The sequence below is a fragment of the Myotis nattereri genome, assembly GCF_964212035.1.
Source record: "Myotis nattereri genome assembly, chromosome: 21".
Taxonomy (NCBI): Eukaryota; Metazoa; Chordata; class Mammalia; order Chiroptera; family Vespertilionidae; genus Myotis; species Myotis nattereri.
The window spans coordinates 16357145-16384025 of record NC_138097.1 but is presented as its reverse complement, the minus strand read 5'-3'; the positions used below and the strand labels follow the sequence as shown (position 1 = coordinate 16384025).

Below are 26881 nucleotides of genomic sequence, written 5' to 3'. Positions count from 1 at the left end.
ATCCAGTTCACATGGATTGTCTTTCACACTCTGTTATAAGAAGGCCCCCGCCAAACAGGGGATTCTGGATTATAAATTTACCACGAACCACATCAGATTATTGATATAAACTTACCTGAAGAGACTATTTTCCAAGTGACTCGCTTTTTTTTTTTTTTGCACTATTATGACTGCGCGAAATATTTCTCTACGTAGCATAACTGTTAATCAAGAAGACATGATATAACAACTTTAGAATCTTCTGCAAAGTACTGCACACAACTCAAAAATATATAGCATGTAGGCAAACTTTCTCCAGTCTCTAATGCTCTCACATAATATCAAAAGTTTAAGAATGACATCAGTGAATCTAGTATAGCTTTTTTTTTTTTAATATATTTTATTGATTTTTTACAGAGAGGAAGGGAGAGAGATAGAGAGCTAGAAACATCGATGAGAGAGAAACATCGATCAACTGCCTCCTGCACATCCCCCACTGGGGAAGTGCCCGCAACCCAGGTACATGCCCTTGACCGGAATCGAACCCGGGACCTTTCAGTCCGCAGGCGGACGCTCTATCCACTGAGCCAAACCGGTTTTGGCTATAACTTTTTTTTAAAAAAATAATAAACAGCACCAGGGAAGCCAAATGATAAATTGCATTTCCATCAATCAAGCTGGGTGCTGCACCAGGGTCGAGGTTGAGTCTGCCCAAAGGTTGCCCACTGCTGGTGCTCAATGCACATCCATAATAATAAAAGCGTAATATGCTAATTAGACCGGACAGCCGAACGACCTTCCGGATGTCCTTCTGGACAACCTTCCAGACGAAGCCGGGGCTGCAAGGGCTGAGCCCCTTGCGTGAATTTCGTGCATCGGGCCTCTAGTGGTTTATAATAGGTACAGAGGGGACACTTGGATTCTGTCTTTGTAAACTTTCAAACCAGCTGAAAGTATTGCCTGGCCTGAGTGGCTCAGTGATTGTCAACCTATGAACTAGGAGGTCACAGTTCGATTCCCGGTCAGGGCACATGCCCGGGTTGTGGGCTCCATCCCCAGTGTGGGGTGTGCAGGAGGCAGCTGATCCGTGATTCCTTCTCATCATGGTTGTTTCTCTTTCTCTCTCCCTTCCTCTCTGAAATTAATTACATTTAAATAAAAAATGAAAGGACCACATCTCCTCATCCCAGTGAGCATCCTGAGTATCAGGTTAGCACATGGCGTTTTAAGACATGACTGCAGGAGGGTGAAAGAGAAAGATGCTGCGACACAGTTACTGTCATGTAAGTGACAAGCAGCACCACGTAGGCCGGAATCACACCTGTGAGGTTCATGCCACATTTTTCACCTGCCACCCTATAGGCACGGAGAGGTCCCGCTAACACGTCAATTATTCTGCAGGATGAAAGAAGTGCTATGTTTTGATGTCGCCCTTCAGGATCTATTATACTCTACGCCTTTGAAGGCGGAACAGGCCAAGTCATGAAAGGGACAAGGGGAGGTGAGAACAGTGGAAACGCAGCTGGGACATATATAACGCTCTGCCTTCAGCGTTCTGCGCGGAGAGTCTGCTTTCTGGGCAGCGGGGGGTGTGACTGTGAAAAGATCACACGGTTGTCAGTAACTAGGTAGGATTTTTAGCACTGTTAGCGCTGAGCCAGACAGATTTAGGGCAGCGAACAAAGTTCCAGAAACGGAATTTTAGACAAGTCTGACATTTTTTTGAAAATACTTTTCCTACCAAGTAAACCTTCTTGGTCCCCCCTTTCCATACCAACTTAGAGAAAACACTATATAGTTAAAATATTTAAAGATATATGCCTGACTGGTGTGGCATCAATGGTTGAGCATTAACCTATGAACCAGGTCACGGTTCGATTCCCGGTCAGGACACGCGCCCAGATTGAGGGCTCCATCCCCAGTAGGAGGCAGGTAGGAGGTGGCCAACTGATGTGTCTCTCTCATCATTGCTGTTTCTCTCCCTCTCCCTTCCACTCTGAAATCAATAAAAAATATATTTAAAAGAAATCTTATCAGGAAAGCAACCATTTCAATGATTATTTTCCTGTAGTCTTTCAAAATATGTGTATTTTTATTTATAGTCTACATTTTTATTTTTAAAATCCCTCAGAAAAGTACCTTAACATGTTGCAGAACTGATAAACTAGGCTATAACTTTTCAAAGGGTGCATACGGGCACCCTACAGAATCTCCATTGGGTCTAACTTCTCTGCCAACTTGGGGGGCCCCCACACCCCTTACTATTCGTACCATTGAGACGGTGGAGTTTCCTGAAATTTGTTATGAACACGGAGAATAACCTCTGGGGGGAAATTACTCTCTGGGGGGAAGAAAGAGAACATTAAGAGGATCACTGAGTTAGAATGTGTTCAAGAGTTCACTTGACAATATTATCAAGTCACAGCTCTTTGGGGAGCTGAAGGTTGCTTTCAATTAGATTTGGGGAAGCACATCAAAAACCTTTTTCGTCTGAGACACTTGCATACCAAGAAAGACACACGAGACAAAGGGTCCTTAATTTGGGGGCAGGATATATTCCAACGTGGGGGAAGGGGGAAGGCCTTTCAGCTCCGAAGCTCGATCACAACACTTCCAGAGAGTTCTGCGGTCCCCCCGCACCGGACGTGCCAGGATGTGAGGGCCTGCGTGGCCTGGCTGGCGCCCCTGTCCCTCCGCCGCTCAGACAGCGTGTGACACGCAGGCAGCTGCGCTGTCGGGCTGGCAACCCTCCTGAGGCTCCTGAGTGTTTATCAGCTGAGTAGGTCAAAAGTCTGCAGACACTGGGTGGAGCAGCAGTAAGCCACAAAGCTAACAGTGGTCCTCCTGGAGGCGGAAAGAAGGGAGAGAGGGACGTGGTGAGTTTGAGATGAAAGCGCGGATTCTTTCCGTTACAGACGGTGTCTTTCTTTGTTAAAATAAAGGATTAGGTACGGTCCGCACAGCCTGCAGCAGAAACGTCCATTTCCTTTTAACACTGAGCCCCGGCATCAGGTGGGGCGTGTCTGTGCGCCTTCTATTAGCAGCGTTCAGATGACATCACATCCCCCCGTGAACAGCAAATGAAAAGCAAGCGTTCTTCATGCTATGGTCTGAAGTCCGCTTACTAGAACCAACGTGGGAAGACGGAATTTCAAATGTGTTATAAAAATCATGAAGCCCAGCCCGGCTGGCATGGCTCAGTGGTTGAGCATCGACCCATGAACCAGGTTGAATTCCTGGTCTGGGCACATGCCCGGGTTGTGGGCTCCATCCCCAGGAAGGGGCGAGGAGGAGGCAGCTGATCAATGATTCTCTCTCCTCACTGATGTTTCTATCTCTCTCTCCCCCTCGCCCTCCCTTTCTGAAATCAATAAAAAAAAAATTTTTTTAAATCATGTAACAGAAAACCTCATCAATTTAGCTAGAACACACACACACACACACACATCAGGGAGCCTAAAAAACATAATTTTAAAGAATTTACCCTATAAATGTAGTCACAGAGATTGGCTGTAGAGGGAATTTAAGAATCTGAAAAATAGAGTTTGAGGGTCCTTTTCCCAGCAAAGGCAGTACTAACGGGAAATTTCTAACACTAAACACACTTATTAGAAAAAAAAAAAAGCTCTAAAGCCAGTAACCTGAGTTTTCACCAGGAAGTTGGAGAATAAAGAGCCATTTAAGTCTAAAGCAAGTAAAAAATCACAGCGTATGTTCTCTGTCTGTTGTGGAATCACACTAGAAATCAGTAACAGAAAGACCAGCGGAGAAACTCCACACGTGACAATCAAACACCACAGTTCTCTGCCCTTTCCTAACCCGCCGGTCAAATGAGCACGTTCCCGGGGGCGAAAGAGGCCGTCTCACAGGATAAAGCCTCACATGAACTCAATGGGAACGGAAACTTCAGCAAATCAAAAACATCTGACATCAAGTGGGAATTATGCCGGGGCTGTAAGGCGGGTTCAATATTTGAAAGCCAATGTGATCTACCGTGTCAACAGGTTAAGAAAGAAGAATTTGTATGGTATCCACGGACTCGGAGAAAAGCATTTGGAAAAGACTGCAACATCGACTCACGCTAAAAACCCAGCAAACTAGAAATAGAGGGGACCTTTTTCAATTTCATAAGCATAATCTACAAAAAGGACTTGCTAATATCGTGCTTTGTAGCGATGTCTACGTTCACCACCTTCGTCAACACAGTACTGGAAGACCTAACCACTGCAATAAAGCAAGAAAAATAAAAGCGAAACCGATGGAAGAGGAAGAAATAAAACTATTCCTAATGTCAGATGGCATGACATGACCGTCTACACAGAAAATGCCAAGGAATCTACAAAAACACTCCTAGCCTCTCAAGCAAATTCAGCATGGTTTCAAACACGTAAGATCAAAATAAAAAATAAAAAATCAACCATATTTTCATATACTAACAATGAACGCACAGAAGTTGAAATTAAAAAACTGTAAGATAATTTACAATCACACAAAGAAAGTGAAATACTTGGGTATCGACTTAACATTTAAGGACCTGCTTAAAATAAAAGTCCTAAGCAAAAGAATCCAAACTTACAGAGATGTGGGTTTTACTCACTGAGGCTAGTGCTCTTTGGATCATCATTAACTCCTTACGATGCACGCTCAAGGTGGGAGGGTGGGCCACCTGGAGGAGTCGTGTTTGTGCTACAAAGAAACCCCAAGTCTGTGTGCTATTTACTATTGGGAGACTCACCTAATAGAACACTGTATGTGCCTGCTACATTCATGCTCTAGGTCCGTGGTCGGCAAACTGCGGCTCGCGAGCCACATGCGGCTTTTTGGCCCCTTGAGTACGGCTCTTCCTAAGCCTTAGGAGTACCCTAATTAAGTGAATCACAATGTACCTATCTATATAGTTTAAGTTTAAAAAATTTGGCTCTCAAAAAAGAAATTTCAATCGTTGTACTATTGATATTTGGCTCTGTTGACTAATGAGTTTGCTGACCACGGCTCTCGGCGGTCACCAGTGTACCACCAGGTCTACTGCCTTAAGGAGGGATGTGTGTTGGGTGGTCCTTCAAAATGCCAACACCCTGGCACTGGAGATGTGGCCGTTTTAGGGGAGACCCTTGGAGCTAAGCGATCAACTGTACAGTGAGGAAGGAGATGCTGGCAAACCCTACAAAGAACATCAGACACGGCATTTGTTGCTACAGAATCTGAGCATATTTATAGGAAGGCAGAGAAAGAGCATATCAGCTCACTTCTGGATACAGGAATGCCACCGTTCTAACAACGAGCAAATAAACGAAACAAATCGCAATGTTGGTGGCGCATACCGGAGCCCACGAAAATCGTGGTATTTTCATTGCAAATGTGCTCCCTCATTAGAAACAAAAAGCCTATCTTTGACTCAGACAGGAATTCAAGCCAAAAGAAAATTAATCTTTATTAGACGGAGTTGATCAGATAAAACCGCCAGCCCTTGGACTGCTAACTTAGGGGAGAACCCTCTAACAACATATTGTATCTGCTCCTTACATGTATGTTAACTGGCTCTCATGGGAAGATTCCGTGTGCAGGTCCTTCCCTCACAGCCCCCAGAAGGAACCCATCCTGCCAACACCTTGATTTCTGACCTCCAGCCTTCAGAGCTGTGAGACTACAGATTTCTGTTGTTTCGGTTACCATTATGTGGTATTTTGTTGCGGTATCTCTAGCAAACTAAAACACGGCCCTTGAAAAGCTTTTGGTAGCCTGATTTCAGATTGGGAAATACAGAACTTGTGAGAATCATACACGCCTGGGAAAAGCCAGATACACGTTGTTATGTTGATCAAGAATCCTCTAAGTTGATGTCTTTCGTTTTACTAAATGAACAGTAAGTTTTGGGAATGAAAATCTGCTATCTCTATAAGGATCAAAAATTATCAATATACTACTCATTCTTCTCTGCTATAGATATTTAAAGGTTTGGGTATGTGAAATTACAGTCATTTCTTTTTATTTCATGCTGCACTAATTTAGGTTAGAACTAACACTTGTAAGGGACGTGGTATTTTAGAAGAATATTCTAAAATAAAGTTCTTTCACAATAATGCCAGATGTCCATATTAATGTAGACTTTGGCTAAAACAATACATGATTTTAGGACAAGCAATGCAAACAGGCCTAAATATATTAGAAAACTGAAAAAATAAGATTACCAAGACCTTTTAGAGTTTATGACATTAAAAATATTGATTTTACTTGGAGCAATAAGGTCCTGAGATTCAAGTATTTGGTTTTCAGTTACCAAAAAAGTACTTTAAAGGCTATGGTGGAAACCGAAGTCAATGCTTTTAATACAATCTCCATAGCAACATGGGAAGGAGCAAAGGTTGGTGGACCGAATGAAAACCACAAGGGCTCGATTTCAGACCCAGCATTAGCTCGCCACAGAAAGCCATGTTTATAGCTTGGCGTATTATCTTGCTGTAAACACAGGCACGATGGCTTTGCTCAACCAGAGGGCACTAAGTCCTATGTACTTGATAACACACATTTCATTAAATGAACACTATTAAATTTATGTTCTGAAACAATGTAAGATTATTCATACTGAATTTCTAGAATAAGCAGAAGTCAATTGCAAATACTGAATAAGTTTCCCAATTTCATGTAAAGACGACACAAAAATGACTTCATTTGAAGGGCTTCTTTACTTTCACCAATTAATTAGCATGACAAAAGAAAGTCTATCTTTTTTAAAAAATAAGTATTTAGGATTTTATCAGCTAACAGTGCATCCTGACCATACTGAACTGTTTTCATTTTCATATTTTTGGTAAGAAAATACCATCTATAGGAAACTGTGCAATAACAATGCATTAGAATTTTACTACAGTTGAATGAATTAGTTGATTTTCCTAGTATGATCTTACTCATTTAAAGATACTGATATTAATATTTGCTTATACACACAATTTTTTAGAAGTCTCAGACTAGATTTTGAGTGGTGAGCACACAATGCAATATACTGATGGTACATGATAGAATTGTACACTTGAAACTTACATAATCTTATTAACCAATGTCACCCCAATAAATTTAATTTTGAAAATGTCTCTGAGCTGCAGAAATAAATAGTTAACATTTACTTAGTCTTGATTACACATCAGGCACCATCCTGGGCTCTTGACATGAATCATCTCACTTAAACCCCAAAAAGACCTTATTAAACAGATATTATGATGATGTTCATTTTACTAATGAAAAGGTGAAGCTTGGAGAAGTTAAGTAATTTGCCCAAGGGCTCCCAGTGGAGAGGTCAGGTTGCAGGCTTGATCCCCAGTAGGGGGCGTGCAGGAGGCAGCTGATCAGTGATTCTCATCATTGATGTTTCTCTCTCCCTCTCCCTTTCCCTTCCTCTCTGAAACCAGTAACAAATAAAATAAAAAAGAAATGATTACAAAGGAAACACCTCTTGACGTGGAATAGAGGTAACAAGTGATCTGGAAAATTTACTAACCCAAAACACCACACTGGATAAATAAGTAAGGTATTATAGCACTTTTTTTTTTTTTTACTTTGAAAAATGCAAACTTAGAAAACCTTAAATTTAGAAAATCTATATGCTATGGTTGTGCTAATGGGGGAATTTTTTATTTGCTGTTCTATTTTTAATTGTCTGGTATTCTTTTTTAAACTACCAGTATGGCGTTTTTTACTTAGTGAACATTTTTAGCAAATTCAAGGCATTGTGCCAAGAAACAGAGAGTGGCAAGAGAATGCCATTTGGAAGGGTTAGAAATTCAAAACACTCACACACACACACACACACACACACACACACACACACACACACTGGTCAGCCACACACTTTCAGCTAGCAACACCCATTAAATAGAAGGGCTGGGCTGGTTCCATTATATAATAACTATCTGGTTCTCGCAATTCCTTATTGCCTGAAGACTATTTTGAACAGGGGAATAGCAGAAAAACACGCCTGGGAAGCATGAGCTCCTCTAAATAATATGTGCAATAAAGCTGTCCTGCATATGAGCAAAACTGTTTTCTTGTGATGCTAAAAATGTGCATGTTTCATTTAGCAGAATCTATGCCCCTATATAGCTCCTGACTTCACAAGACCTTCATGCGAGGCATCCACCCCTCCCTGGTCACCCACCCGTGCCCAGGTATACACCCTGGCGCCCACGTGGGCATGATTACCCCTGGTGCAGCCCCGCCATCGGCGTCTCTCTCAAGGGAAAGAGCTTGGGGTAGACGATTGTAAACATGGGCTCGCTACACCGGTGGCAGTGCCCCAGGGGGCAGTGCAGCAGCTCCAGGAGACTTCTGGGTAATGAGACGGGAGACAGGAAGTTCAGATCTGGAACATAAGAGGAAATCATGCATGAATAAAAAAAATCAGAGCTCTTTATAGTACCAGGCTTTTAAATATAGTTCTCTTTGTTACCAAGTCAGTTCAGTTAGTTAAAAGTACTGCCTGTTGGAAATTCTTTTATCGGTCAGGCATGGAATAAAAACGGAACATTATTTAGAAATGAAGATGCTTTTTCATTTTTGATACTAAGATGGAACCCACATCTACTCTTTTAAGAGCAACCGGAAGCTGTCCTGAGGAAGAGGCAAGGAAAGAGTAAGAGCAAGTATTCTTTAAGAACGAAGATCAGAAAGGCGTGATTTTACCAGAGAGGGTTTGTAAACTTCTGTAAGAGACAGAGAATAAAAAAGGGACTGGACTGGAGATGAAAATGGGCTTTCATTAAGTTCTTCCTAAATCTACCGGGCATTTAGAATCAATCAATTTAAATCATATTTACTGAAAATAAAAAAAAGGGAAAACAAAAAAATGTAAAGGGAATGAAAAGTACTGAAACCAAGGCTGTATTTTAAAAAAACTGCCCCTAGCTGTTTGGCTCAGTGGATAGAGCACTGGCCTGCGGACTGAAGGGTCCCGGGTTCGATTCTGTTCACGGCACGTGCCCGGGTTGCAGGCTAGATCCCCAGTGTGGAGGCGTGCAGGAGGCAGCAGGTCCATGATTCTCTCTCATCATTGATGTTTCTCTCTCTCCCTCTCCCTTCCTCTCTGACATCAACAAAAATATATTAAAATAAAATTAAAATTAAAAAACTGGATTACATGGTAACTTTTACTTGGGTGTATTTTTCCACAATAAATAAAAGAACACCAAAACAGGCAGCATGAAACACAATTCCTCAGTTCACCGGGCGGGGTGGAGCAGGAAGGGAGGACCCCGTACCTTTGAGAAAACGGTGGCAGATGTGATGCAGGCTCCGCATGGCCAGCTCTTGCAGTGGCAGGATGTGGTCCTGCTCCGTCCCGATGGCCTTCACCTCGGCGGGGAGGAAGACGGTGAGGGGCCCGGATGAAAAGGACAGCAGCTTCCCCTCGGAAACTTGGACGGGAGCCCCACAGCTGCGGAGAGACAGGCATTCACGGCCGGGTGAGCAACGAGGACAGGGGGACACGTGCCAATAAAAATGTGTTCGTCAAAATATACATTGAACATCTGAAGACGCCGCTGAACTGCCAGGATACCCTGCAAAGCGCACAGATGCTCTCCCGGGTTCCTTCATAAAACATGGCACAGCCCGGCTGGTGTTGCTCAGTGGTGAGTGTCAATCCAGGAACCAGGAGGTCACGGTTCGATTCCCAGTCGGGGCACATGCCCGGGTTGCGGGCTCGATCCCCAGTAGGGGGTGTGCAGGAAGCAGCCCATCAACGATTCTCTCTCATCACTGGTGTTTCTCTCTCTCTCCCTCTTCCTTCCTCTCTGAAATCAATAAAAATGTATTTAAAAAAAAATAACAAAAATGAAAATTAAATAAATAAAACCTGGCGCAGAAATCTACATTCGCCAGTTGGAACTCAACTAAACCATTGCCGAGGTCCAGTCACTTCCAGGGAGGACAAACTTTGAAGGAACTTTCCTTCCCAGGACCCACACGGTATGTTTTGTGAGCTCTATTTATCCTCATTTTATGACCCTCTTCACGTTTATGTTTATTGAAATTTTCAAAATTAAAAGGAGAAAAAGGATGCGCTGTTAGGTTCTAGTAACGAGGTTTAGAAGAACTTTTTGGCGTGGAAAAATACCCTGCAGAGCAAATAGATTTTTAGTAGTAGAAGATACCTTTATTGGAGCCTTTCATAAACTTGCAGTGAAAATATTCTTGGCCAAACCTACTGACTAAGCCAAGCCACACCCGCTTCCCTGTAGCCACTCATAACCTGGAGGCACAGAAGGCCTTGTTCCTGCAGGGTTACCCAAACTCCGGAGTCTGACCTCATTCCACCTCCTGCCTGCGACCACTGGGTTACCTGAAAGTCCTCACACGTTCCTCCTCTAATGAAGGGACAGACCTTGGTTCTCCCGACATCACCTGGGACAACCTCTCCAACCTCCACGGGAAACGGGCCATGAAGGAGCGCGCACAGGGATGGCAAGAAGCCCTTGGCTCGCTGGTTCATTAGGAAGGCCCCTCGTTTGCTCATTCCTTCCACTAGAAAAGGTTCCCAGAGAACCTACTCTTTGCCGTCAATCAAGATACTTAAAGAAACAAACAGCCCGGCTGGTGTGGCTCAGTGGTTGAGCATCGACCTATGAACCAGGAGGTCATGGTTCGATTCCCGGTCAGGACACAGGCCCGGGTTGCAGGCTCGATCCCCAGTAGGGGGCGTGCAGGAGGAAGTCAATCCATAATTCTCTCTCATCATTGATGTTTCTCTCTCCCTCTTCTTTCCTCTCTGAACTCAATAAAAACATATTTTAAAAAGAGAGAGAGAACAAACTAACAAGATGACTCCCTTTCCTTGGAAAATGAAATGATTACAATTATTCTGATATTAGAGAAGACGGAGTGACTGGCCCTGTCCAGGGAATGAAGGAAGATTTTGAGATTTTGCAGAGGCGAGAACATGTGACCTAGAATCAGCTGATTTCACCCATCCGATTTCTCCACTCAGCTCAAGAAAGAGAGCTCAGAAGGCGACTCTGGGACCCTTTAACAGGCAAAACTCACATTTCAAAGGGAACGGCTACTCTAAATGCTAACGTTATAGTTTAGTTTTCATAAAGGAACGCCTCCTGTGAGTTCAATGAAATTCACTACAGAATAGATTTTTTTCTAAACAGCAAAGCAACTGGAATAGTCAGACACTTCAAAAAAAAAAACAACAAAAAAAACTGGAGGACAAATACCACCCGATTTTAAGACTTACTGTAAAACCCTGGTAATCAAGACAATGTGTTACTGGTGTCAAAACGGACAAAGAGATGAATGGGGCAGATAGAGTAACAAAAAATAGGCCCACACCTATATGGACAACTAATTTTCAACAAAGGTACAAAGGCAAGTGGAGAAAGGATAGGGTTTTAAACAAAGGTTGTCGGAACAACTGTATACCCATAGGCAAAAAAAAAGAAAAAAGAAAAGAAACTTCAACTGTAGCTTGTATCATATAAAAACTAACTGAAAATAAATCCAAGACCTACATGCAAACCTAAACCCTTACAAATCTTAGAAGACAATGTGTTAGTATTTCCGTTGGTTCTCAAGCTATTACCCTTATGAACCACTTGTGAAGATTAGGAAATGATTCTAGGTTTTCCTTTATAATTCTTGTTTCTTTCCTAATATGGAGAAAAATGAAGATGAGAGGATCATCTCCAAAATGTTATTACACCGTGTGGCCATTAAGTCTGGAAACAGGCAAAAACACAACAAAAGGTTCTTTTGATGATATACTACAATAAGCGGTGTGAGTAGATTCCTCTATCAGCTTGGCTAGGCACACGGTACCCTGATATGTGGTCAAACACCAGTCTAGATGTTGCTGTGAAGGTATTTCTTAAAATGAGATTAACACTTAAATCAGTAGACTTTGTCTGTTGTTGTTTTTTTAAATATATATATTTTTATTGATTTCAGAGGAAGGGAGAAGGAGATAGGACCATCAATGATGAGAGAGAATCATTGATCGGCTGCCTCCTGCACGCCCCACTGGCGATCAAGACTGCAACCCGGGCATGTGCCCTGACCAGGAATTGAACCATGACCACCTGGTTCATAGGTCGACACCCGACCACTGAGCCATGCCGGCCGGGCATAAATCAGTAGACTTTGACTAAAGCTGATTCATCTCTGTGACGTGAGGGAGCCTCACGCAATCAGTTGAAGGCCTTAGAGAAAAGGCCCCTTGAGGAAGAGGGAGTTCTGCCTACAGTGTCTTCAGCCTCAAGCTGCCTCATCAGCTCTTCCCCGGGCTGCAGCTCCAGGCTGCCTACAGATTTCAGACTTCCAATCCTTCACAATCAGATGAGCCCATTTCTTTTCCATTTTTTATCTTTTCTTTTTTTTTTAACATATTTTTATTGATTTCAGAGAGCCATGGAGAGGGAGAAAGAGAGAAATATCAATGACGAGAGAATCATGGATCGGCTGCCTCCTGCACTCCCCCTACTGGGGATCGAGCCCAAAATCTGAGCAAGTGTCCTTGACCGGAATCGAACCCGGGACCCTTCAGTGCACAGGCCGACACTCTATCCACTGAGCCAAACCAGCTAGGGAGAGCCAATTTCTTAAAATAAATTAATACCCCCTCCCCACCCACCCCCGCACCTCGTTCTATTGGTGCTGTTGCTATGGAGAACACATGGTAAAAGGGTATCTGTTCCCAAACTTTACAGCCACACTGTAGTATGGGAACCCTGATCAAAACCATAACACAATGAGACAAGCCAATCATTCGTGAGTATTTACTTCACACTGTTATTGCCTTGGCAGCTGCTCTTCTTAACCCAACTGCAGGCGGACTCTGCGTGGAACCGCCTGAAGAATTTAATAACATAGAGGAACAAATAAAGGTTTAGAAAACTCAAAACCAGATTTCCCCTAATGCTCTCCTGGCCTCCAATAATGAGAAAGACAGGGATCTGACCGAAACTACTACCAAGGCTCACTAGCAAGTGAGCGGATCCTCGTTTTGCATAAGGTCTCATTTCCCTTTGACAATTCTCTTAGCAGAAGTTCCTATTCTTCGTGACTGGATGCAAAGAGCTAATTAAATCCATTTTAGGATCCATCTATGAAACGCTTTCTCTGCTAAGACGAGAGAAGAGCAGCAGGTCTATAGGATGCAGGCTGCAAGGGAGGCAATCACAGGGGTTAGGGACCTTTCTGCTGGCCATGGCCAACCTCCCTTGACCCCATCAGAGACTAAATAACACCCACAAAATGATGCAGGAGAGAAAAAGGTCTTCTCTTTTCTTTTTCTTTTTAGTATATTTTATTGATTTCAGAGAGGAAGGGAGAGGGAGAGAGCTAGAAACATCAATGATGAGAGAGAATCGCTGATTGCCACCTCCTGTATGCCCCACACTGGGGATCGAGCCCACAACCCAGGCATGTGCCCTTGACCAGGAATCGAACCGTGACCTCCTAGTTCTTAGGTTGATGCTAACTACTGAGCAACACCAGCCAGACCTTTTAAAGAGCAATTCTGGAATAGAAGCACCAGAATTGCACCTGTGACAAATGCAGGCTGAGTTAAGCCAACAGACTAAAAATGCCTTTGGGCCTTTCTAAGTGGAACTGCCTACACTCCCAAACTACCAATGTTAGAAAGCTGATAGTGTGGTGCTCTCCTTCTAATAATAATTTTATCTTCTTGTTACTAGTATCCAAGGAAAATGTTACCACACTATTAATAACAAGAATAAAATGTGGACTACTAGCTAAAAATCTGCATAGTTTGCACTACCATTTATTTTTCTCAAAGATTTGGAGCCCCCAGAAAATTCACTTTCTCTGCTACCAGATACCAAGTCAAGGATTAAGACATCTCTCCCTGCTCAGAACAAACAGAACGTTCTGGCCGTCAACAACATCCACATCCAACACGGGAGCAGAAGGGCCGCTCCCACAATCATGGCGCAGCCTAAGTCCATCGCAGCGCCGTCTCTGGAGGCCTGGCCTGGTGCGATAACATTGCCTCATCCTCGGGGCTGGCCTGCATCAGTCCCTGGATCTCGGTGATGGGGGCATCTCCCTCCCCCGGGAGAAGTGGGCCATCGTGCGGATCCTGGAGGACCGCGTCTGGATCAGTGACTGACTGAGGGGAGCCACAGCTGTCACACCAGCTGTAGAAATCGCTGAGCTACACGACTCCACTGACTTCGCATGGGCTCTGCAGGCACCGCCCCGCTGGTATTTCATCAGCCTGCACAGGCGCTGATCTCACCCAGGGCTCTCCTAAGATCACAGCCCTGTAATTTCTCCCAGGGGAGGTGGCGCTGCTCGGCGTCCATCCCCCGGAGCCATGCCGGCAGGGGGACGGCTGTGCTCAAGCTGATGGCCATCCCCTCTCTGGCCAGAACTGCGGATGGTGAGAGGCAGGTTAGGCAGGGTGTTGGGGATTACCAGAGCACAGTCAACCGTGCTAAGAGGCCTCAGAGGTGTTCCAAGCATCCTTTGGCTGCTTAAGTGAGGGAAGCGAGGCCATTCAAAAGCAGGTTCTGGAAGCTGGGTTGTCCTACATTAACCCCAAACCCCTCTGGGAAGCACTTTAAGGTGGGTCTGTCCCACTATTGCAGGAGGAGCTAAAGCTGTCTTTTTTTTTTTTTTTAATTATGTTTTTATTGTTTTTTTAGAGAAAGAGGGAGGGAGGGAGGGAGGGAGGGAGGGAGAACGAGAGAGAGAGAGAGAGAGAGAGAGAGAGAGAGAGAGAGAGGCATCAATGAGAGACACATCGATTGGCTGCCTCCTGCACACCTCCTACTGGGGATGGAGCCTGCAACCTGGTCACATGCCCTGACTGGGAATGCAACCAGCGACCTCTTGGTTCATGGGACACTGCTCAACCCACTGGGTCTCGCCAAGAGGGCTGAAGCCGTCTTTCTAAAAGCCCGACTGAGAAGAAAAGGTTATTGTGGTTCTGAAAACAAGTGCCAATCATTCCCCATTAAATGAAACATCTGCTTTGGTTGCCAGAATCATGATCTCCATGAGGGGCTATTGCAGACGTTGAGTTCTGAATAGTCCAAGTGGTACTGTTCCAGATCCGAGGGGGGCACTGCAGTGGAGGGCTGAGGAGGACAGCGTTTACGTCACTGCTGACACCGCCCGTCTGTGACTGATCCTGAGCTTAGAATGAGATGCAGAGATTCATTTTTTACTTGTGTCCTGTCTGAACTCCCAGCTGACTGGCTGAACTTGAATGACAACGCTCTAACCTACTTGCCCTAAATGCTTAGCTTCTAAAGGTATGTGGTTTAGCATATTCAGGCCAAAGATAAAATTGAGCAGGATTATCAAAACAGTTCATCTCTCCCAAAGTGAGATCAAGACCAAATAATGAAAGAGAAACCAAGGCAGCAAAGAGCTGGGCCACAGGCTGAAAGGGGACGTCCGCTCACCCATTGCACCCGACGACCTTGTTGTACAGGTAGGACGGCAAGCCTTTCAGGTGGGCGTTGTTATCCACGTACACGTACTGCAGTTCTCGCGATCGACCTAAATCTGGACCAGAAAGCAAAGCACCATCACTCCTGTAACCACGCACCAATACAACATGAAACGGAAAATTGAATGAAACGGCTCTGACACAATCCAAACACGCTCTCAGCTCAGATGTGCCTTTTAGAGTCCCTACGGGGCTAAGGAAAGAGTCTCCGCTTGAGCTGACCAGCGGTGAGGCGTGTAGGATGCTCATCACGGGAGCACCGTCTTGCAGTCAGATGCCCAGGGTTTGAATTCTCCTTCTATTTACAAAATGGGTGTCCTCGGTGTCCCCATCTGTACAAAGGGGGGGATAATGCTGCCTCTTAAATTCAGTGGGCATTACTAACAGTTTCTAAATTGTCAAGCAGAATTCTTGGCACACAGCCTCCTCCAATACCTGGCAGTTATTATTATTCTCGTGATTATTAGTAGGGGACATATTTGGAGGTGTGCCCTCCAGGAGAGGGTCAATTACGAGAGAATTCTCACCCTAGCTGGACTGGCTCAGTGGACCGAGCGTGGGCCTTCAGACTCAAGGGTCCTGGGTTCGATTCCAGTCATGGGCACGTACCTCGGTTGCAGGCTCAATCCCCGGCCCTGGTCAGGGTGCGTGCAAGAGGCAACCAATCGATGTCTCTCTCTCATCATTGATGTTTCTCTCTCCCTTCCTCTCTGAAGTCAATAAAAATACATTTTAAAAAGAGAGAGAGAGAGAGAGAGAATTCTCTTTGGCATCAGCAAAAGGTACTGGTGCTCTTCTGGACTTGAACTGCACAGAAGAGGGTTGGAGGCAACGGCCTTGGGAGATGGTGATTCACCCACTTGAGACAAGGACACAAAATGGGACATGGCAGAGGAGGCGCCTCTCTCCTCTGAGCTACACAAAAGGGAGAGCGCGTGCAATTAGAGGAGGCTGCGTGCAAAGACCCCAGCACAAAGCTACCTAAAAGCTGGCACTGGCAGCTTCCGATACCCTGAGTCTTCGTTCCTATCCTGGGTGTAGAGGAAACAATGAGGAGTCGATGGTTTAAAATGCAAGCTGGCTGAGATCTTATCGTAGGCTTTCAGTTCCAGAGAGTTCTCTCCGCGCCTCTTCGGCTGGGGGTGTTATTTTATACAGTAGGCTCGTGATGGAATGAACTATTTTCTTTTTTTAATTTTTTTTTTCCTGCTGTTGTTAATCCTCACTCAGGGATATTTTTTCCATCCATTTTTAGAGAGAGAAGAGAGGGAGGGATAAAGGGAGGGAAAGAGAGAGAGAGAGAGAGAGAGAGAGAGATGTGAGAGACATGACCGATTGCCTCCCCCACCCACCCCAATCGAGGGTGGGGAGCAAACCTGCCACCCAGCTATGTGCCCTTGATCAGGAATCAAACCTAAGACCCTTCAGTGCATAGCCCAGTGATGGCGAACCTATGACACGCGTGTCAGAGGTGACACGCGAACTCATTTTTTTGGTTGATTTTTCTTTGTTAAATGGCATTTAAATATATAAAATAAATATCAAAAATATAAGTCTTTGTTTTACTCTGGTTGCAAATATCAAAAAATTTCTATATGTGACACAGCACCAGAGTTAAGTTAGGGTTTTTCAAAATGCTGACACGCCAAGCTCAAAAGGTTCGCCATCACTGGCATAGCCTGACACTCTAACCACTGAACACCACTGGCCAAAGCTGAACTATTTTCTATTGAAGCTGAAAGAAAACAGGAATCGACTGTGCTAAAGTCTATTACATGTTGGCCAGTATACCACATGGCTGTGAGTTTTTAATACAAATATTTAAACTTTCCAAGTAACACAATCTCATATAGAGGATGAAAAAACAGTACTGAACTGACACGATGCAGTGGGCTTTGGAGTCAGAACTGGGTCTGAACCCTGGCTTTCCACCTTCTGCCTGCTTCGCGCTGCCAGGGGAAATGCCAGGCTCCGTGCCTGTCACCTCCTCTGTGAAATGGAGAGAACAGGACCCAGGCCGCAGGCTCGTTCTGAAGGTTCAACAGTGCACACAATGCCAACTCGATCCCCTGCATACTAATGGGCGCTCAATGCATCTGCGTTACTTTTACTTCTCTCTTCTGGATATAAAGAGAAAAATCACAAGAGAGTGCGGAATTACAGAGAACCAGGCCGCTCCTGCGTTAGCTGACACAGCACGGCCTGCTGGCGAGGCAGCGACACCCAACACCCAGCAAGGTCACGGGCTGTCGGAGCAGCGCTGTGACAACCTCAGGAGCGCGCGCAGCCGGAGAGCTGTCCGCCGGCAGAGCCTCAAGCTCACGGATGGCCTTTCTAATCATATCGAGGCTGACCTGCAAGTGCTTCTGCAGGGAAAAGCTTTGAGCTATTTCTTCTATTCCGAAAAGAGAAAATTTCCACTCAGTAACTAACTCTGTGAATATTTTTTTAAGAAATGATTTCAGAGAGGAAGGAAGAGGGAGAGAGAGAGAAACATCGATGATGAGAGAGAATCACTGGGGATGGAGCCCACAAGCCAGGCATGTGTTCTGACTGGGAATCAAACTGTGACCTCCTGGTTCACAGGTCAATCACTGAGCCGCACAGGCCGGGCAATCATTACCTTTGGAAGGTACCAGTGACCCACCAGCTAATGAGATGGTGTGTTTTCTTCCTTCTATTAGTTTTAATGGACCAATATCTTGCAATAAAATATGTCATGCAATAATACCCTTCCTAGTTCCTGTGCGAAAATGCTCAGGACGTGAACTTCATAAAGCAAGGAAGTGAACATCTGCACAGATGCGAAAAGCCACAAAGAACTCCTTCATGTGGCTTTTTAAAGTGTCTAAAGTGTTTTCCTTTTTTTCCTTCCAGACGCCCAGATCAAAGTATTGTGACTTGCAAATTAGCAAAAGCTAGCGGTCTTGCACAGACTCCAGCTCTTTTACCTTGAACTTCAAGGCTCCGGCATATGCGGCCCACATGGCGGCCGAGGGAACAAAAAAGGTCTTGTGTGTGCGGGTGCTTGCTGGTGAGCTGCCCTGTAAAAGCAAGCACGGCCCCGCGGCCCGGGCCAGGACCGACAGGCTCTGTTTACCGAGGCCTGACCAGGGCGAAACTCATTTCTTTTATCAAAGATGAATGATGGATTCTCTTCAAGAAAATGACAGGCCAAGAGGGATGGCACCATGAAAGCAACAGACCAAAACAGGTTGTTCAGAATGCTCTATCGATATTATACCAATAATCAGAGTATGATCGATTGGATATATAATTAGTCATAATTACATTTTTAATGCCTATAAAATGTGGGTATCTTGGTAATGAATTTAGAGTAATTTATAGTCTATTCGGAAAATACTTCAAAGGTAATATAAATTACCTATATGAGCCCAGTCAGTGTGGCTCAGTGGTTGAGCGTTGACCCATGAACCAGGAGGTCCAATGCGCATGCCCAGGTTTTGGGCTCCATCCCCAGTGTGGGGTGTGCAGGAGGCAGCCGATTAATGATTCTCTCATCATTGATGTTTCTCTCCTTCTCCTCTCCCTTCTCTGAAATCAATAAAAACATATTAAAAACTAAAAAATAAATTACCTACATGAGGCCTTTGACAAAGAGAACTTCTCAACCACTTTTTCAGAATAATGAATTTTTTAAGTGCTAGCTTCTTCAAATACTCACACGCTCCACAAAATCTTTTACATAATCATATTCTTTCCGATCTATTCAACTTTTGCACAGTAAGATTTCACAGTGAATTGTAATTTAATCAGATGCTTTATACAGAGTGAATCAACAACTGTTAAATTACAGTAAGTGGATTTAAATGAATTTGAATGACTGAAGTGTGCCTTTGTTGTTGGTTTAAATATGCAGATGTCAGTATCTCTAAATCGAATTCTGTCCCACAGTTCAGGTAACAAAGACATTATTATAAGCAATGGGCTCGACACTGTGCTAGGTTCTTGGGCACAAAAGTGAAGACACACAGCTCCAAGCCTTGCTTACAGTCTTGGGAAACAATAAAGGTAGTTCATACTGACTGCGTGCTTATGCAGTATTTACGAGTGATAGTGTTTTAAAAGAATCTTATTTCATTCTCAAGAGCAGTATGAAGTAGGTATTAATATTGCCCTGTTACTGAGCCTTATACAAACGAAAAAGCCTTTCAAAGCCCAAGCTCACACCGCTATTCAGTGGCAGAGCTGGAACTGAAAGGTGGGGCGGCCTGCTTCCCTGTGAGTTAGACAACCTCTATCAACAGATCATTCCACAGAAGCAGGGCGCTCCCCTATAACTAGGAAATGGTACTACCGAGCAGGCTGCACGGGTGCTGTGGATGCCCCGAGTACTGGCACTGTGCCCAGCGTCCAGGTGAGACGTCAGGAGGCGTTGCCAGAGAGCTGAGTGATGAACAAAGTGTCCAGCTTCCTTTAAAAGCCCCGATCACTGTGAGCTAGTTCTGTCTTCCGGATTAGGGCAGGGATTTCAATAAATCCCAGGAATTCCTTCAGGGAAGATCCTAGCGAAGGAGCTCGTGCTGACTGTCCAGCACAGACTGGGGGGTTTCACACTGAAATTTTTTTAAGTGGCTCTTTTGTTTCTTACCAGTTAAAAGAATTCAATTCTCAGTGAAAATTAATGTATTGTTTCATTAATGGCCAATGTTTGTTTACATACTAGTATATGATGTCAGAATGGGCCAACTACATAAGTCTGCAGTGGAGAATGTTACTAGCCAGAGTGGCATCTCTTGTGTTTGTTCATTTGTTTTTCACCTGAGGACATTTTCCCATTGATTTTGAGAGAGAGTGGAAGGGAGGGGGGAGATAGAGAAAGAGAAACATCAATGTGAGAGAGACACATTAACTGGTTGTCTCCCGCAGGCTCCCTGGCCTGGGATCAAGCCTACAACCAAGGCACATGCCCTTGACCGGTATCGAACCCAGGACCCTTCAGTCCGTGGGCCGATGCTCTATCCACTGAGCCAAACCGGCTAGGTTCAGAGTGACATTTCTAGCTCAGTCTTTAAAAATGTCTAGTCTGCTTACCTGGCAATGCTAATCATTAGAACACCCGATACAAATGTTTCCACATAGAAGCACACATCTAACAGATATATCTGTACTAGTGGCCACCCTTTCATGTTGCTCGATAACCCCTGTCAGTTGCATGGTTATCTACATATAAAATATACTACATATGTGTACATATGCATACAGGGTGTCCCAAAAATGTATACACACTTTAACCGCCGATGGCTCAATTTTGAACATGAAATGTATTTTGATAAACACTGCCTTTACAATTATTCAAAGTGTGTAGGCATTTTTGGGGATACCCTATATATGTCAATCCTTTACTCAGAGTAAATCACCTCATATGTCACATGTTTTGTCCCTAATCACGTTTTTTTGCACAGATTTTTTTTTCTTTTAATCTCAAACCCTGAAATGAACTTTGTTCCCTGGGCAGGATCCTGCCTTCTTCATGGCAAAGATGGACTGAGAGAGGAATCTTCAGGACAAACAGAATGAAGAAAACTAACTCCTCCTTCCCAGTCAAGGAGCCAGAGGTGTTCTGTCTTACTCCCTGGCTTCTTTGCTTTCTCGTATCCACTTTGCACTCACTTACCAAGCGGCAAAAATGCAAGCCGGTTTCCGGCCATGGAGAGCTCATTGAGGCTGGGCAGCTGGCAGAGGTGGCGCGGCACACACCACAGCCGGTTTCGGTCCACGGTGAGGTACTGCAGAGAAAGGCACAGGTGAAGCCTCTCGGGTAAAGCTAGCAAACGATTGGTAGAAATGTCTAGTGTCTGCAGCTCCTTCAAATCGCCAACCTCTACAACCAAAACCAAAATTAAGATAACTCGCATCCTGGTTACATGAGTTAGGCTGAGCAAATAAAATGAATCAATACCGCAACAGTTCAACCAAATAACACCAGTAGCTGCAGCTATTCCCATAGATATGCATGCGGAGGCACGGGGTTAAGGTCTAGTATGCAAATGATCCAACCTGGGCAGGTGTCTTTAAAGGAGCCTGCCAGAATTGTTTTTTTTAAATATGTTTTTTATTGATTTCAGAGAGGCAGGGGGAGGGAAAGAGACAGATAGAAAGAAGCATCAGTGATGAGAGAGAGTCATGGATTGGCTGCCTCCTGCACAACCCCTACTGGGGATGGAGCCCACAACCCCAGGCATGTGCCCTGACCAGGAATTGAACCATGACCTCCTGGTTCATAGGCCGACGACGCTCAACTACTGAGCCACACTGGCCGGGCAAGTATTATGTTTCTTTTTAATAAAATTGTCTATAATTAATTTTATCCTTAATAGATTTAACATTACTGACGCCTTCAAAAATATTCATTGATAAGTCATCTTGGTATTAGTGTGGTATTACTGATAGAGCGTTTCAATGCATTCTTTTTAGAATATTAGTGGGATCTTACTCTTCCCAGCTGGTCTCCCTGTCAGCACCCCACTCCCCAAGGAGTAAACATCCGTTTGCAGACTGTATTTCCTCGGTGGGCCTAGAATAAGCCTAACTTCATGGCAGTCTGCATGGTTTCCTTTTATGCTACACCTTCAATACCTTACAACTTGGCAGCTACTGATAGAATATCCCGAAAATGACTTCCCTGTTGCCAACGCAGTAATGACTTACACGAAGCATAAAAAGAACGCGGGAGTGCCATTTCTACAGAGAAAGCAGTCGGCTCCCTCGACCATCATTCTCTGCTGATGCACACTGACCTCATCTGAAATTTAAATGGGAACGGGAAGGAAGCCACCCATTCCAGGCCAGGGCAGTGACCACAGAGTCAGTAACAAGGATGGTATTTTTCAAGCACTGGCTTTTTCCGGTGCCACGAAGAAAGCTCTAATGGAAGCTGCCAACCACAGCAGGTAGGGGAGAGCACGCAGAGACAAGAGGACAATATTTCAGGGCCAGGTTCCGTTCTGCGTAACAGCGTGTCCCTCTCTATGCTCATGCGCTCGCTCTAGATTGGCGGTGGAAGGCTCATACTGATACGTAGCAATACATTCAAGCCATAACCCTGTCACTCATCAGCCGTGCCACTTGGGTGATTTACTCAAATATTTAGATCTGGTGGTTTGATGTTTCAAAAATCATCTACAGCTTGGCTGGCATGGCTCAGTGCTTGAGTATCGACCTATGAACCAGGAGGTCATGGTTCAATTCACAGTCAGGGCACATGCCCAAGTTGCGGACTCTAGCCCCAGTAGGGGGCGTGCAGGAGGCAGCCGATGGATGAATGATTCTCTCTCATCATTGATGTTTATCTCTCTCTCCCTCTCTGTTCCTCTCTGAAATCAATAAAAATATATTTTTAAAATAAAATAAGAAATCATCTATAAAAACACCAGAATAACATGTACATAAAGTGATTAAATGAAATATCCATAGATTCAACAAGACATGGCAGAAAACAATTATTTTTCAGCTCATTAAACTACACAATATTCTAAATGTAAATTCTAAATATAAGTGCCTTTTTAATTATGCAGTTTTATCACAGAATCAATTATGAACACAGTATGTTCATGTTTGTTATGTCTAACCTAGAGAAAGGAGCTCTTACAAAGTAGATGATCTTTCAGAAAATGGGTAGAACTACCTTGGTGAAATAAAAAAATGAAAACCAATCGTATGGAGCTTGCTATATATTCATAAGAATGTGTGGCGGGTTATGTTTAATAACAAACAATCACAAGAAAGAATAAAATTAACAATAGCAGAAAGCTCACTGAAAAAAAAATCTATTAACTATGCATTTGTCTAATAGAAGTAATAGCAAACAAGCAATTAAGAAGGCCTCTTAATTGGGAAAGACGATTACATATTATTTGGGAGTTTTCAAATAAAATGCTCTGAAACACCCGACATCGGAGAAACACAACAGACACTGATAGGACTTAAATAGTTATGTCTGGGTGTCAGACTTGGCAACTAATTCCCAATAGAAATTTTAAAATGTGAAAGACATACTTCAAAAAAAAAAAAGCACAGTTTTGACATTTTACCTGGTGCTTTGTGTGCAATTAAATTATGCCCTAAAGTTTCTTTCAATGTCATTCAAAATAAGTTACTTACCAGATGTTTATTGGTTAGCTAACCAAATGGTTGATCTGACCCTAGTAAAATGCCCTGAGACTACTATAGAAGAAAACGTTTCTTGAAAGTGTTCTCCCTGAGGGCCAACTATAATCTAACCCACCGCTAGACTGAAGTGGCCTCTATCTCTTCTTTAGATACAGCCTGTCTTTGAAATGGAAAAGCATTTATTCTAAAACTTAGCATCTGTCGCATTGCTTTGTGTCAATACACGAATTGCTACTTAGAAAAACCCTTTATTGTCTTCATTCAGCAAGATTAATGGAGACCACATACGCCGATTTTCATTTCTATGTTATATTTTAGTGATTGTCTGCTTCCCAGATTTCTTCTAGGTAGGCTTTCTTCCGTCTTCACCGAGGTAGCACAATGGAGTTTTTGACCTGAGTGAGATCACCAGGTGTCCATTGTTGGCATAAAACTATTATAACCGCTGCCTCAAGAAATATCACAGCATCATAGTCCAGCATAAAAGCTTATTTTTTATTTTATTACTTTGAAGAGAATAACTACAAATAATCCGTATTACACTATCTGAATAAAATGTCATTATAATGATTGCTTTCATTTCACTTTCTGAACTCAAATTAGTATAGGGAGTCTGGCTGGTGTTGCTCAGTGGTTGAGCATTGACCTATGAACCAAGAGGTCAAGGGTTTGATTCCCAGTCAGGGCACATGCCCGGGTTTCGGGCTCGAACCCCAGTAGCGGGTGTGCAGGAGGCAGCCGATTGATGTTTCTCTTTCATCGATGTTTCTCTCTCCCCCTCTCCCTTCCTCTCTGAAATCAATAAAAATATATTACATAAATGGCTTAAGAATATTTCAAAAGAGTGGGGCTCAAGGCGATGTGAAGAGCTGGGTGAAGTCTCTCCACCAAAAACAAGCAGAACACTGGACAAAACTGTAAAGAACCAACTATTTCAGGACTCTGGAAACCACCCAAAGGCAGACAAATTCGTAAGTGTCTATTCTTGGGAACCTGTTAAAGCTTCATTCAAGAACAGTGGGAGTCTGCAGGCTTTTATTGCTTGGGGTGGCTCCTCTCCCATCCAGGGCCCAAGCTCAATCTCAAAAATGTGAGCTTACCAAGGCAGGGCTGCTGAGGAATGGCTAGGACAGCCAGCAGCCTGCAGTCAGAGAGCATCCTTGACTTGGGGGTTGGGGGCAAATCTCACAGCTTTTTTTTTTTTAGCTAAAAGTGGCAAATGGTATAGAAAAAGAAGAGGAAAGCATGTGCTTTGCTAGCCTGGGATTGCAGACCCCGCTGGAATGAGTGGTTGAACATCCATAAATTTAATTGGGCGATTCTGGAAAGGAGAGAGCAGATGAAGTGCTAGATATGCTCTCCACAAATCCTTCCACAACCGAGGAACCGTGTGTCCGTGCAGGGAAGACCCGAGAGTCTGCACAAAGTCAACAGCAGAGCAGATGCGACAGCTGACACCCTCTGAAGGCACTTGACAATCCACACACATTTCAAGTCGCGTAAGACAGGAGCCTCGCGGGCTGGAAGTGTTTGAGCGAACTTCTTTCCAAATCAATGGCTGCTGCTCAGCTATACACAGTGGCTGCCCCTACGGAGCCAGGTTAAAAAACACAAGACTGAATTCTGAGCAGCTACATACCACTGAGGGGGAAAGAGTCTGAAATTTAAACCACAGAAAGGAGGAAGAATTTAAAAAATAAAACAACTTCCAGAAAAATAAATCAAAATCCAAAGTTGTCCCAATATGTTAACTAGATTTTCCAGTTTTCCACAACAACAAAAATACAAGATAGCAAAGTGTGACCCATAACCAGGGGGGCATTCGGGGGGGCAGGCGTGGGGAGAAGCAGTCAACAGAAACTAACTCTGAATGGGTCCAGATGTTGAACTTGGCAGAGATTTCAAAGCAGCTGTTACAAATGTGTTTAAAGAAGCAAAGGAAACTATGTCAAAAACTAAAGAAAACTATGATGACAATGACTCAATCAATAGAGAATCTAAATAGGAAAAAAAAAAAAAAAGCCATAAAAAAGAGCCAAGGAGAAATTCTAAAGTGGAAAATACAATAATTGAAGTAAAATAGTCATTAGATGGTCTCAGGATCAGAGTTGACATGGTGGAGGAAAGAACAGTAAACTCAAAGACATGTCAATAGGAATTATTAAGTTTGGAGAATAGAAAAAAAAATCAACAGAAAATGATCAGCGCGCCAGAGACCTGTGGGATACCATCATATCTGTAATGGGAGTTCCAGAAGGAGAGGAAAATGAGAAAGTGGGAGAAAAAAATATGTTAAAAGACAATGGCTGAAAATGTTCTACATTTGATGACAAGCATTAATCTACAGATCCAAGAAGTTCAATGAATTCCAAGTAGGAGAAACACAAAGAAATCCATATCTAGACACATAATAGTCAAACTGCTGAAAGGTAAACAAAAATAGAAAAGATTCCATGAGAGCTGAGGCTGGTTTGGCTCAGGGGATGGAGCGTCGGCCTGTGGACTGAAGGGTCCCGGATTTGATCCCAGTCAGGGCACATGCCCGGGTTGCAAACTTGATCCCCAATGGAGGGGCGTGCAGGAGGCAGCCGATCAATGATTCTCTCTCATCAGTGATGTTTCTATCTCTCGCTCCCTCTTCCTTCCTCTCTGAAATCAATAAAAAAATATATTTTGTAAAAAAGTAATTGTTAAGGTATTGTTTTAAATTTTATTACTAGCAAAAACAGCAACATGAATAGAGTGCATTTAAGAAATTAAATTTACTGAGGCTGCCAAAATATCTGTATTCTAGTTCTTTCCAAATGTTTTGCGTTGCCTAGTAACCAGTGGATACCATTTTGAGTCTCTGACAACAGAGACCTCCCCTCAGCCCATCTCTTCGGCAGCCAAAACCTTGTTAGGACAGTGCCCTCTCTCAGGAACGCAAAGGGAAGGCGAGTAGCAGAGGAGCTCTGAGTCAGTCTCCGTGGGATGTGGAGTTTGAGCACACTGGGAGGCAGAGGCCTGAGATAAGGGAGGGAGGGAAGAGGGAGGAGGCCTGACGAGGACTGGACATCTGCCCAATTACAAAAGGTGAGGAGCAGACCATCTTAAGAACGGACTATTTTTAAGGATTAAAACCTGACCACTTTTGGTCAAGAAATCCATGATGGTCAGTATTCTTTCTTCCTAAAACTTTTGGATGGCATTTATACAACACAAAAACCTGAATCCTGAAGTCGATATAATTTGACTCCTGAGTTTACATGAAATCCCTTTTGTTGCATTTTGTGACTCATACTGCTCTAGTGTGAT

At 43.8% G+C, this 26881-nt stretch overlaps 1 protein-coding gene across 2 annotated transcripts in view; it reads right to left on the bottom strand.

Annotated features, from left to right (window-relative positions):
- Positions 1-2514: 2514 nt before the first annotated feature.
- Positions 2515-26881, bottom strand: part of LRRC28 (leucine rich repeat containing 28) — a 40540-nt gene continuing 16173 nt past the window's right edge. The window contains exons 6-10 of one of the 2 annotated variants that reach the window (XM_081114773.1): positions 21090-21296; positions 15405-15507; positions 9228-9403; positions 8173-8332; positions 2515-2823 (exon numbers count right to left, since the gene is read on the bottom strand). In XM_081114773.1, coding sequence (XP_080970899.1) covers positions 2751-2823; positions 8173-8332; positions 9228-9403; positions 15405-15507; positions 21090-21296 — 719 coding nt within the window. In that variant the 3' untranslated portion in view covers positions 2515-2750. The remainder of the gene's footprint in view (positions 2824-8172; positions 8333-9227; positions 9404-15404; positions 15508-21089; positions 21297-26881) is intronic. The other variant, XM_081114774.1, reaches the window with a different exon arrangement.